This window comes from Microtus oregoni, unplaced genomic scaffold (genome assembly GCF_018167655.1).
Source record: "Microtus oregoni isolate MIOR12 unplaced genomic scaffold, Mior012 000048F_ref0000485, whole genome shotgun sequence".
NCBI lineage: Eukaryota > Metazoa > Chordata > Mammalia > Rodentia > Cricetidae > Microtus > Microtus oregoni.
Window position 1 is genome coordinate 4,154,414 of NW_024543222.1, and position 13,411 is coordinate 4,167,824.

Sequence of the window (13,411 nt, forward strand, 5' to 3'; positions counted from 1 at the left end):
GCAGAACCAGCATAGAGAAGCCACCCCGACAGGGCAGTGGCTGGAAGGGAGCCCTGAATCAGCAGAGGGGCGGCTCCTGGGAAGAATGAGTTTCTTGCAGCCTTAGGCATAGGTACCACACCCACATGCTACACAATGCAGGCTGCAGATTTGGCCTCCCTGCGGGCACCATTACCTAGGCACGAATGGGCATTAGAGGGACAATCCCAGCCCTTTTCACAGGCCCAGCACATAGAGCTGTCACCAGCAACCAAGACAGCAACACTTCAGCGCAGATACCAAAGCATCTGCACAGGACCCCAGAGGGAGAGGCTTTAGGACAGGAGGCTGTGGGCCTTCTACATCCAGCAATCAGTACTGGGAGGGTCTGGTGGGATTTGGGAACAGCACAGATTCCATACTAAACCTACACACACACACACACACACACACACACACACACACTATAAAATGGCAATTAAGGGCCCAGGCAGACACTCTGCTTTCTTCGACTCAGCTTGTATTTAAGAAGTTCTAAAAGTAGTGACCTATTATAGAAACGACACCACTACACACAAAGGTTAGGATTGTGGATGTCATCAGAGTATGTGGCCTTAGCAGGCTGGGTGCGCAGACAGGACAACAGTTCTTGAAGCTGCCCTGTCACTCATTGGAAATCAGGGTTAAGGAGTCAAACACTTTCTCTCTCTCTCTCTCTCTCTCTCTCTCTCTCTCTCCACACACACACACACACACACACACACACACACACACACACACACACAGAGTCCCTAGAAGGACAGGAACCTAGAAGGTCTACCTGGGTGCAAGCCTGTGCTCAAGGTGTGGCCAGTCTGTTGGGGAGAAGGAAGAGGTCTGTCCTGACCCTTGGGAACCACCCGGAATCCCAGACCACAGTGACAGCCAGAAGGCTGCCACTAGAGACTGTCGGGAAGAATGCAGCGCAGGGGCGGGAGAAGAGCTTGCACCGCTACTGGGTAAGATTCTGAAAGTTCCTTGAGAAGGGGCACCTGGAGTGGGCTTTGGGAAGGGAGCAGGCTGGTGGCCTGCCATGAGGAAAATCAGGGACTCCCCACGCTTCCCTGTATGCTCTGAGTCACCACACACCGAGGGGAGGCAGACACCCAGGGGGCCGGTGAACCCCCAGCCTCTACCCACTCCTGTTGCACCTCTAGCAGGGGCATCTGATGGCCACCATCCTACCCCAGATCCCAGCCACCCCGCTCCCAGTTGCCCCCTGCTCACACCGTGGCAAGCCTGGCACCTGTCCTGGCAGCATGGGCAGAGGCAGCCAGGGCCTGCCAATCTTCAGGGAAGGAAAGACGAAACAAAAGCCAACTAGTTTCTCTACGCGGCCCCGGGAGGGAGTGGGTACTCCCTTTCCTCGCCAGCCCTGGCGACCCGGGGCATGGCGGCAGGCGGTGTGCCCCTTGGACGCCTGCTCCGGGCGCGAGCTGCACCTACCTTGGTGGGTGCCTGGACTGCGCTGGGTCGAGCTGAGCGCGCGGGCGAGCCCGGAGGGGCAGCAGGACGGGCGGCGGCGGGCGGGAGCCAGCAGTGCTTTATGGACGGGCGGCGCAGGTAAGAAGGAGGCGCTGGTGAGTCAGGCAGGCTGCATTCCTGCGCTCTGCGCGCACCTGTCGGGGCAGGAGCTGGGGTGTCGCCGCAGCCGCCAGACCCGCCCCCCGGAAAGGGCTGCGGCTCCCGCGGCGCCAGCCCCTAGCCCCGAGCTGCCGCGAGGAGGCTGGAGGAGGAGCCGCCCCTCTCTGCAGTTCGGACCCGGGCTCCCGTCTTCCCTACCCGTCCATGCTCCCGGATTGGGTGCCCCAGCCGCTCCGGGTCGCTGGGCGGCTTCTTAATACCCAGCTTCTGGGCAATGAGCCCAGCTGGGCCGATCCCGCTGCCTCGACGGCCATCGGGTCCTGCACCTCCCTCTCTGTGTCAGCCGAGGATGGGTCGAGCCCCAAACTGGTAGGGAGATTTAACACCTGGACGACTGGCCTGCGGGTCCTCTCAGCCGCTGCAATGTGGCTAGAGGAACCGACAGGCAAGGGTGGGGTCCTCTGGGTTTCTTCAGATACTCAAATCTCCCTAAAATGTAATAGTATAACATTTCAATCTAAAGGCCACGTGACCTAGCATGCAGTAGCACTCACAATGTTGGTGATAAGCTGATTGACAAGTCTTACTCTTGTTGCAGACTCTCAACCGCCCGCGGGCCGCTTCTGTTTAGTGAACCTATTGAGGTGCAGCAGATCCCAGCTACCCACCCCCCCACCCCCCGTCTCGTCTCACCTGCTAGCCATGCTCGGCAGGGCCTGGCACACCAATCAGTCCAGTCTCCAAATGGTGGAGGCTTCTAGCTCCCCAAGTGTCTGAACCGGGGCATGCCATCTTTAAACTCAGCCTGATTTGGCCTTACTCTTGGAGACCCTGGGCTAGTGTCACGAGATCTTAATATTTCCTTGACTCCCCCACACCCTCATACCTGGTTTATAGGTCCAAGAATATGGCCTTGTCTCACTCTATAGTCCAGGTTAGTCTTGAACTTGTGGCAATTCACCTGCCTCTACCCCGCAAGTGCTGGGATTACGGGCATTCACCATACCTGCTAGTCTATTGTTTCCCTTTGTTATGGTGTTTGGGGTAGAACCTAGGTCTTCATACCTGTCAAACATGTACCCTCTAGCGTAGGTTGTGGCTTCTTCATGGTGTTTGCTATACTGGTGAACTGTGAACCCTAAGGGCAGATGTGTTCTGCCCCCTGGGGTGACCCAAGTCAGGAGACATGGGGAGGACAATGCCCAGGTCTGGCTATAGATAAGGGTGCTTTTCCCACAGCCTCAGCCCTGATGCCTGGCTCATACCAAGAACACGATAAACAGTGTAGGTGGTCAAGATGGCTTAATTGGCCAAGGGGCTTGCTGCCAACCCTAACGACCCGTTTAATCCCTGGTAGAGCTCACTCTCCCAAATCCTCTATGGTGTATACGTCCACGCCACCCTTCCAAATAAACGAATGTAAAATATGGTGGCGTAGGCCTTTGATTCCAGCCCTCAGGAAGCAGAGGCAGGTGGATCTCTGTGAGTTCAAGGCCAACCTGGTCTACATAGAGTGTTTCAGACTAGCCAGAGCTACACAGACCCTGCCTCAAAAATAATACTAATAAAAATAAACCTTAAGAACACAGATAGCCTTCCTGAGTAATCCCCCTTCTCCCACCACACACTGGAGATTAAATATTAGGCCTCATCTATAAATGGATCCATGTATTACTAACCCTAAGCACTCACTGCGAATTCAGGAGCCACGGCCACCACCAGGCAGCCCTGCCTGGTCATCTGAGCTGTTCTGCACCTGGCCAGGGCCTCAGAGAGGCTAGACTGCAGGGACACTGGGGAAGGAGCTTGGTGTGTTTTCAGCACTCAGGTGTATGTGCCAGACCAGGTCAATGCTTTGTGGACATCGGCCACTCCAACAGGCACCCAGGCCACTCTGGAAAACAAGACCTCTGCGTGTTAATTAAAAAAAAATTTAGCCGGGCGGTGGTGGCACACGCCTTTAATCCCAGTACTCAGGAGGCAGAGGCAGGTGGATCTTTGTGAGTTTGAGACCAGCCTGGTCTACAAGAGCTAGTTCCAGGACAGGCTCCAATGCTACGGAGAAACCCTGTCTTTAAAAACAAAACAAAACAAAACAAAACAAAAAAAAAAAGGAAGAAGGAAAAAGGTGGTTTTTTTTTTAAATAAATAAATAAATAATAAGCCAATGCTATTTTCTCCAGGGGCCACTGGCCACTGTTTATAGACCTCTAGCATGATGGTAAGATCCAAGTATTCATGTATATATATACATACAATATATACGTATGTGTGTGTATATATGTGTATGTGTAAATATGTATATGTGTGTATATATCCAAGTTATAAGTGTGAGTCCTGTACACAGGTGGAAGTCAGGGGACAGCCTTCAGGAGTTGGCTCTCACCTGCCACCCTATTGAAGCAGGATCTCTTCTTTCTGCTGCTGTGCTGGATACTCCAGACTGGCTGGTCCCCAGTTTTGGGACCATTCTGCTGCCTCTACCTCACCATAGGAGTACTGGGAATACAGATAACAGGCCACTTGTTTACGCCTTTATGTGAGCTCTGAGATCAAACTCGAATCATCAAGATGGTGCATCTTTTTTGTTTGTTGTTTTTCAAGACAGGGTTTCTCAGTAGCTTTGGTGCCCATCCTAGAACGCCCTGTGTAGACCAGGCTGGCCTCGAACTCACAGAGATCCGCCTGTCTCTTCCCCTTGAGTGCTGGGATTAAAGGTGTGCGCCACCGCCTGGCGATGGATGATGCAGCTTTTATTTTACTCAATGAACCATCTCTCATCTCCTACATGCTAATTAAAAAAACCTTTTATTAGTGTGTGTGCACACGTGCATGCATGTGAGGCCACGACGAACATGTGGAGGTCAAGAGGACAACTTTGTGGAGTTAGTTCTCTCCTCTGTCTTTCTGTGGGTTCCTGGGATCAAACTCAGGGGAATGTAAGAGCATTACAGCTGTCGGAAGCAGAGACTACACGGCAAGTTCGAGGCTACTCTGGGTCACTCTGCAGAGCCTGGCTCACATAAACGAATAAATGAATGACTGAGGGTGTTGCACTTACCTAGACTGCATAAAGTCCTAGGCTCAGTCCCTAGCAACCGCCCCCACCCTGTGAAGTAAAACTTCAGTCACTAGTTCACTTGCTTGTTTAGTTTACACGTGTTTAACGGGCTCCAGCCTGAGTGAGCACCACGGGCTGTGCTGACAATTCTCCAGGGGTATGCTGGATTGTATTATGACATCGATCCCCAGACTCCATGAAATGCAGGGTGAGGGTGGCCCTCCTCTAATTCAGGCCTCTGAAGGTGGAGGGGGGTGGATCCCCAGAACCAGCTGTCTAGCAAGTTTAGCCACCAAGGAGCCCTGGGTTTGACTGAGAGACCCTGCCTCGATGAGTGATTCGGTGGATGAGCGGTGGAGGATGATTCCTGACATCAGCTTCTAGGTGCCTGTGCACCCACATGCACGTCAACCCATGCGCGTGTGTGGACACACACACACACACACACACACACACGTGTAAAAACATGCTGAAGGAGGGGCTGGAGACTCGGCTCAGCAGTTAAGAGCATTGGCTGCTCTTCCAGAGGTCCTGAGTTCGATTCCCAGCACCTTCTTCTGCCCTGCGGGCATACCTGCAGGTGGAGAACACTGTATTTACATAACAAGTAAAATATCTTTTGCCAGGTGGTGGTGGCATAAGCCTTTAATCCCAGCACTCCCGAGGCAGAGGCAGGTGGATCTCTGTGAGTTCGAGGCTCTGTTCTATGAGAGCTAGTTCCAGCACAGCTAGGACTGTTACACAGGAAAACCCTGTCTCGAAAAACCAAAAAAAAAAAAAAAAAATTTTGAAGGATGAAAAATATTTTATTTTTACCATTTGTCTTCAAAAGTATGTTTTTGCTACATTGCTATATGTTCGTGTGCTTTTTTTATTCTATATGTTTATGTGTGTGTGTTTTAAAATCTCTTTGTGTTTGTATGTGTGCCCTCATATGTGGAGGTCAGAAGTCAGCCTCAGGTCTTGGCTTTGCCTTCTGCCTTGGGACAGTTTCTTCTTGTTTGCCACCGTGTACGCCAGGCTAGCTGGCCTGGGCGCTTCTGAGATTTCTCATGTCTCTGCCTCTTATCTCAATCTGGAAGTGCTGGGATTACAGGGACCAATAAGTTTGTCGTGCAGGGGATTTGAACTCAGGTCCTCATGTGGCAGGCACCTTACCGGCATAGGGAGCATTCCCCCTCCCCCGCCCCGGGCTCTGTGTTTGTTTGTTTTTCATTTGTATTTACAATTGTACTTATCTTAATATTTTATTCCTCTAGACTCCAGCGTGATCTGAGAACACCCCAGTACCACGTCTCAAAGACTCTATTAAGTAAACCGTGACTCAGTTCATGTTTACATTTCTTAACTGCCCAGACGTGTCTATCACCATGGCTTCCTTTCGAATCCAAGTCCGATTCCAGTCACCAGCACCATCCGACTAGGTCTCCTCCCTAATCTAGCAGTTTTTCTTTCTCCACAGCGATTTTTCTTCAGGATGAGTCTTCTTTGCCCAGTGGGTAACATGCTTGCTGTTCAAGCATGAGAAACATCACTCATATAAAAGCTGGGGGTGGTGGCAGAGTCCCGTAACCTGGGGGGAGGGGGCAGGCAGGTGACTAGCCAGTGTCGCTGGGAGGGAGAGCTCTAGGCTCAGTAAAGATAAATACAAAGTGGAGAGCCGCTAGACGGCTCTGTGGACAAAGGTGCCCACTGACCTGAGTTCAATCCCGGAACTCACATAAAGGTGGGTGGAAGGAGACCCACTCCATAAGTCACCTTTGGTCTCCACGTGTGCCATGGTATGTGTGTGTATGCACACAGATAATAAACAGTAAGGTGGGCCATAGTGGTGGCACACACCTTTGATCCCAGCCCTTAGGAGGCAGAGGCATGTAGATCTCTGTGAGGTCAAGGACCCCTTGTCTACATAGTGAGTTCCAGGCCAGTTGGGGCTGTACAGCCTTGTCTCAAAACAAAACAACAAACGAAACAAAAAAAGAAAATAAAAGTGTGATCAGTAGTTAAGTGCACGTGTTGCTCTTGCAGAGGACCCTGGTTTGGTTCTCAGCGCTTACAGTGGCTCCCATCATCCCTAACTCCAGTTCCAGGGGACCAGATGCCCTCTTCTGACCTCAGCCACCAGGCACGCATGCGGCACACACACATGCAGGTAAAACACTCACACAGAAAATAAAAGTTTACAAAAAGGCATCTGATGATCTGATGCCAAGCTTTGGTCTTCACACAGGTACAAGTATGTGCCAACCCTGCAAACATGCGCGCGCACACACACAGGGTAAGGGAAAACACACATTTACAGAACTACATGTCAACGTGGTCAGATCACTGCAGAGGGAATTCCCAGCATGACTACACTTGTGTGTGAGCACCCAGGCAATCCCTGCTCAGACAGACGCCTTTATCCTTCTCTCCCTGGTCATTTCCTGCTATGAATGAACACATCTAGCGTCCGACTCCTGGAGCAGAGAGCCCCTTCCTCGACCACCACAAAGATGACTGACTGATTCTTTGGGTTTCCTGGCAGCCCCTCCATCAATGAATCTGGAATCGGGTGAGCTATTTACCTCTTCTTTTCTTCGTCTCTTGGAAAAACGTATGTCAAGTTTCAAAAAGCAAAACCACAAATTCTGATCTTCCCCAGAGGAAATGTTATTAAAGATAATCCCCATGGGGACCAACTCCAACCCTTGTCTGAGACGCACCCCAGCTTCCCCTCTGGTTCTCTACTTCAAAATGACGAAGCAGCCAGGCCTGCTTCCTCCACACTGACCTTTAAGGAGGCGTCTGTTGTCTGGGGAAGCCCAGCTTTCTGGATTGATCTGATTGTTTTTTCTTCATGTGTAGGGATTAGTGCTTTAGGACTTGAGGGAGGTGGCTCTCTCTGTCCACCACACGGGTCCTGGAGATTGAACTTCGGTCACCAAGCTTTCTGGCAAGCACCCTTACCAGCTGAACTATAACCTTTATTGATATTTATTTATTTGGTCTTTTGAGACAGAGTTTCTCTACCTAGACCAGGCTGGCCTTGAACTCAGATTCTCCCGCCACTGCCTCCCAGTGCTCAGATTAAAGGCATGTGCCAACACTGCCTGGCCACACTTTATTTTTTTTTATATTTATTTTTTATTTTTGGTTTTTCAAGACAGGGTTTGTCTGTAGCTTTGGAGCCTGTCCTGGAACTCGCTCTGTAGACCAGGCTGGCCTCGAACTCAGAGATCCGCCTGCCTCCACTTCCCAAGTTCCTAAGTGCTGGATTAAAGGCGTGTGCCATCACCACCCGGCTCATACTTTTTTTTTTTTTTAAATATCATTACAGGGGCCAGGAGAGAGGACTCATTAGTTCAGAGCACTCTGGTTGCTCTCGCAGAGGACTGGGGTTCACTTCTCAGCATCTACATGACCGCTCACAATCACCTTTAAGTCCAGCTCCACAGGACCCGATGCCTCTTCTGGCCTTCATGGGAAAATGGACCCTCGTGGAGCAGACATACATATAGGCAAAATATCCTTACATATAATAAAACAAACGACTACACACAGACTTCTACAATCCACTGCGGCAGTACTTCCTTCCAAAGGGGTTTGTGGAGTCTGAGCTGGCTTTGCAAAATGCCTTAAACAAGAGGCAAAAAAGCAAAGTTGCAATGGTGTCAACTAGGCCGGGGAGTTGGCCACATCCCCATCAAGGGCTACTTTTAGACAGGGTCTCATGTAGCCGTTGCTAGCCTTCCACTCCTGCCTCTGCTTCCTAGTGCTGGGATTATAGGCACGTGCCACCACCCTAGCTTATATATGTGACAGAGGGGATTGGACCCAGGCTTCCCCCAAATACCAAGGGAGCTACAGTCCTAAACTCTATCACTTGAAAGGGTTCACTGCATCTCTCTGAGCTGCCCACCTCAGACCTGGGTGTCCCGTGCCAATGAGGGCACCATATGCCAGAGGCTGCAGGGCAGGCCTTTCCAGGTGCTCTTGGGAGGGCCGGCAGCAGGCACCCCCCCCCCCAATGGTTGCAGAGTGTCTTCAAGGAGAGAAAGGGATGAGTGTGACTCCGTTTTTATTTTAGGGATCGCACAGGCAGTTTGTCAGTCCTTGGATCACAAAACAAACACCAGCCACACACTCAGCAGCACCTTCCTTGGTCTGTTGGTCCCTTCACAGCCTGGTTTCCTCCTCCGACACTCAGCCTTTCCGCTGTGTGGGAAGGAGAGCTGCCAGGGGGCATGAGAGGCAAGCATTCCCCTCTGGCATCTTGGGCTGATGAACCTGTTTGGGTCCTAAGAGTGGCGACTGGTGCTACCCAGGGGCTGCTGCTGGGCAGAGATAACGACAGAGGAAGGGTGGGGTGGCAGAAACCTTCCCAAGAGCAGGCTTTCACATAAACAATGAGCTGCCGCCAGAGCCAGAGCAGGAGGTGATTCATCACCACCACTGCGTGGATCCTGCTGGCCACACTCACTGGCACTGAGGGACTGGAGTGGCCTTGGCCAGGTGCCCACACCTTGCTCCTGCCCTGGGCAGGTTGGGAGTCACATCCCAGCCCTCTGTTAACTGGCCTGATTTCAAAAGCCTGGGTGTGTATTAGAAGCAATGTGGGGAGCGCTTAACTGCACCCATGGGAGCAGAGGCCTCTGCTATTGCCTGAGAATTGTTGAGATCTGGTTTCCGGGTCAGGAAAGCAGAAATCAGGAAGGAGCCTGTGTCTGCCCCCACCTGCTCACGCCCCTGGGCACACGCTGGGAATGACCACAGTAACTCCCTGGGCCACCCCTCTGAGACTCTCAGTTTCTGTCATGCCATGGTTCACCCTGAGCAATAATCCTGACTGAGACGGAGGGGCACTCGTTTGCCTGAACACAGCATGGGAGAGGCCAGTGCACCTGGCGTGCAGGGACCTAAGAATGCAGTACTTTCAATAGGGTGAGACCCCAAGAGGTCTATGGACAGACTGTCCGATGCACCCCACTGCCTCTGCTGCAATGTCCTTCCGGCTGGAATGTCACGTAAAGGCTCCTTTTGGAAGGCACGTGGAGAGCACATCTTAGTCCTGAAACAGAGTGGCACCTCCCAGTGGGCAGCAGTCACTGGGCAGCACAGTCCTGCCAAATCCTGGGGGTGCCCTCTGGTCACTGCTTGGCCTTCTTCACAATGGTGCCCACAGCAGAAATGACGGTGGTCTTGGAGCCGCTGGCACTGGTGGTGACAGTGACCACTGCTGGCAGCGTGGCTGTGGTGGTGAGGATGGTGGGCTGGGCTATGGCTGTCACGGGAATGGCAGAATCCCACTTGCTCTTTCTCTTCTGGGCATCTTGAGGCAACAAGAGAGAAATGGAGCTCAAAACCAATCAGAACAGGACCCCAAAGGCAGGACCCCTTTACTACCAGCTCAGAGGCTTAGGACAGAAACAGGAGTCCCTGGTGCAGAAACCCAGAGAGGAGCCAGGAATCTGGAACCTACTCCAGGATCCAGGACTTGCTATGCTCTCATCCAGGAGAACATAGCAAGGCCGAGCCTGGGCACAGACCTTTTCAGGCAAACCCAGGAAGCCCCTGCTCTATCTGGTGTCCCTGAGGCAGTGCTGGGACTGGACGAGCGGCCTCTACCTGCAACAGCTGTACTGGCCGTGGTGGTGGTGGTGGCCGTGGCATTGGTTGTGGTGCCTTTCTTGGTGCCCGTGACAAACTCAATCTGGAGAGAGAGAGGACAGTGAGACCAGCGCAGAGCGGTGTGTCCATTCCCTGTGCCGTCCGCCTGCTCCCAGCGGACAGGAGTTTGGCACTTACACAAAAGAGGCCCTGAAAACCACCTTGGCTAGGAGCACCTGGGGGAGGGAAAGGGGCTTTCATCACTCTTCCAAGACCTTCCCTGACAGACCTGGGTCCCGCCAGCATCACAGGTCATTGCACATGCCTGCACTACTCCCCCCAGGTCCCTCCTCCTCACACCACCGCGGAAGTGGTGTCTTCCGCACAGGGGAAGGACAGCTGTGGTCCCCAGGCGCTGCAGACATGTCCCTGCAGTACGCCTGGGGTTTGGAGAGGAGAGGGAAAGAGAAAGAAGGGAGATTCACTCAAGGGTTAAGAATGAGAATGTAGTTTATCCTCTCACACCAGCGCCCACATTCCTGGTCTGCCAACAACGACCTCGGGGGCGGGCAGCAGTGCACAAGGCCTTGCAGTCCCTCAGTCTGGAGGGAAAGGGAGCATCCTGTGGCCATGGTTGCATGGTTGTGACACGGCAGCAGGAGCTGGTGTCCTGACGAAGTTATCCGCCATGGACCCTGTCATACGGTACAGCATAGAGGACTCCATTTTGATCTTGGAGTTAATCTGATACTTCTGAAGAACCCAGATCACACTGCCACAGAAGTGGTGCCTGGTGTCCAAAATGATGGCTATGTGGCTATCAGACATGAGATCCACAGGGAGGCAACAAGCTGGCTGCTGAGATCAGCTCTGCAGGCCAAGAAACGCAGCAGCGGGAGCAAGTCTCGGTCCCGCTCTCTGAGGAGGAGTACCAACTTCTAACCAGGTCAGGGGGCATCAATGACCCACAAGAGACAAAGCCACCAGGGCTCTGCAATGGGGACAAAAAGGAGCAGGATGGGAACAAAGCAGTGGAGGCTTGTGTAAGCCAAGTCAGGTGACAGGGGACCCCAGTCTGCTGGCGGAAAGGGCATGGCCGATGCCGCTCAAAGCCTCACAGGCAATGAAGAGGACAGTGGAAGGGAGCCCTAGGGCTTCTGACCCAGACTCAGCCAGCAGGACCTGCACGCTCCGCACACCCGCCTCCACCCCAGCAGGTCAGAACTTACTTTGGTTCGCTCCTTCTTGGCCTTTTCCAATTTGTCCATTTCAATCTTCTGGGCCTTGGCTGTGGAGATAAGACACAGGCTGTTATGAGCAGCGTGTGGTTGCGGGAGGTCTCTGGCCTAGAGGGCTGCATAGATTCAGCATTCTGCACTTGGCAGGATGAAGTGCTAGGCTTGGTCAGCACAGAATGTGGGCCTTGACCAAGGATCTGGGGGCTGCACATCTGGCTGGGAAGGGTCAGCTGATCCTGAGGGAGTATCTTCCAACTCATTAAGAAACATGAGATACAGAATTTTATTGCAATAAAAACACTGTTAACTTGGGGGGCTGGAGAGATGGTTCAGCAGTTAAGAGCACTGACTGTTCTTCCAGTGAAACCAAGTTCAATTCCCAGCACCCACATGGCAGCTCACAACTGTCTGTAACTCCAGGATCCAACACCCTCACACATACATACATACATACATACATACATACAGGCAAAACACCAATAAAATTAAAAAAAAAAGCCTCTGACTTGTAAATGGTGATTTACAGGCTCAGTTCTGTGTTGTGCTCATTGGCCTTAGAACATATACCTCCTCTGTACAGGGCATTCTGGCTCCCATGTATCACCAAACCTTAGCTCTAACAGTGTCCTCAACAGGGCCTCCCCTGTCCTTTGGCCAGGTCAAGCGACTTTGCCTGCCAAAGGCTCCCAGCTGTACGACTCTGCTCACATTGATTTAGTGGCAGCAGCGTGGGGACAACTGATCCAACCAGCTGTCATGGCTATGTTCAAGTATGGTTAGCAAGGGCAGAGTCAGTCTGGCCAAGGCGAAGTTGGGAGTTGTCCTGTGGACATGGCCTGGCATAGAGACCCTGAAATCTGGGTCACTAGATCACGGACTGGATGGGCAGGTGGAAGGGTATGTGGATGAGCAGATAAACAGGGTTAATTGAGGTTACCTAAGGCCTCATAGTAGGAGTCTTCAGACCAGCCATGGGGGTCAAACATATCCTGAAAAGAGAAGGCCAAGCTGCGGTCACAAAGGCCAGAGAGCACAGGGCCCAGAAATGGATCTTCCTAGGCTTGGCCCAGCCCTCATGAAAGCACAGGGCTTCAGCTGTCACCCTGACCACCAGACAGATAACCACCAAACTCTTAAGAAGTCAGGGAATGAGCACCTGCTCATATGGCGGCAGTCCTAGCCCTGGCTTCTAACTGGTTGGCACCCAGAGACCAAGCCCGCCCCTGGCATCTGCAGACCACCAGTACTGCCCTCCAGGGAGTCACACCCAGCCCAGCAAGCCCTACCACTCTGCAGCCCGTGTGTGTAGGACATACCTTTGGGTAGTTGGTGCCCAGCTCATCAATGGCACAGAACTGGATCAGTTTCTCATAGATGCTGGAAAGGGAACAGAACAATCAGTGAGCCGTGTCTGTATTGGCCCCACGGTCCTGGGTGGAACCAGAACCATCATCAGCTCCTGGAACTACGACAAACCTGAAACCCACCCCACATCTTCTAGTGCAGCCTCCTGATGGGAGGTCCGCCTTCTTGTCACTTCATGCCCTGCACCCTCCTCAAATGCACCGTGGCTGGGGGCCTGGATGAGGGGGTCAAGACAACAATGGCATGCTATGTCTGACGTAGATGCTTCTGGCCTTCAGTTAGCATGGCTGGGTTGGGGCCTCCAAACTCAGACCTACACAATGCCTAGCGTAGGTCTCCATTATTACACACTATGTTCTTTCTTGGGTGTTTTACTTGCTTGAACATTTGAAAGAATAAGACCCAGATGTAGCCAGGCACAGTGGGGCAACTTTTATGGATAGCACTCTAATCCCAACACTTGGGAGGCAGAGGCAGGCAGATTCTGTGAGTTTGAGGCCAGCTAGGGCTACACAGTGAGACCCTATCTCAAAGACCCCCAAACAACAGACTCAGA

General features: G+C 52.5%; 2 protein-coding genes and 1 long non-coding RNA gene across 5 annotated transcripts in view; 1 reads left to right on the forward strand and 2 right to left on the reverse strand.

Annotated features, from left to right (window-relative positions):
• The window catches only part of Itgb4 (integrin subunit beta 4), a 34,463-nt gene extending 32,866 nt beyond the window's left edge, over positions 1 to 1,597 (reverse strand). The window contains exon 1 of the mRNA XM_041635697.1: positions 1,465 to 1,597. The gene's annotated coding sequence lies outside the window, so the exon portion shown is untranslated. The remainder of the gene's footprint in view (positions 1 to 1,464) is intronic.
• Positions 756 to 8,191, forward strand: LOC121436075. 2 transcript variants are annotated; one of them, XR_005972644.1, is made up of 3 exons: positions 756 to 977; positions 7,113 to 7,217; positions 7,983 to 8,191. It is a non-coding gene; the product is annotated as an uncharacterized LOC121436075 (long non-coding RNA). The 2 variants fall into 2 exon arrangements; XR_005972645.1 differs by lacking the exon at positions 756 to 977 and adding an exon at positions 1,709 to 1,971.
• A 515-nt stretch (positions 8,192 to 8,706) lies between these two features.
• LOC121436073 (SAP30 binding protein) overlaps positions 8,707 to 13,411 on the reverse strand; it is a 31,511-nt gene continuing 26,806 nt past the window's right edge. For both annotated transcript variants that reach the window (XM_041635696.1, XM_041635695.1), the window contains 5 exons: positions 12,807 to 12,867; positions 12,428 to 12,479; positions 11,482 to 11,540; positions 10,271 to 10,355; positions 8,707 to 9,974 (listed from right to left, as the gene is read on the reverse strand). In XM_041635696.1, the coding sequence (XP_041491630.1) occupies positions 9,793 to 9,974; positions 10,271 to 10,355; positions 11,482 to 11,540; positions 12,428 to 12,479; positions 12,807 to 12,867 (439 nt within the window). In that variant the 3' untranslated portion in view covers positions 8,707 to 9,792. The remainder of the gene's footprint in view (positions 9,975 to 10,270; positions 10,356 to 11,481; positions 11,541 to 12,427; positions 12,480 to 12,806; positions 12,868 to 13,411) is intronic.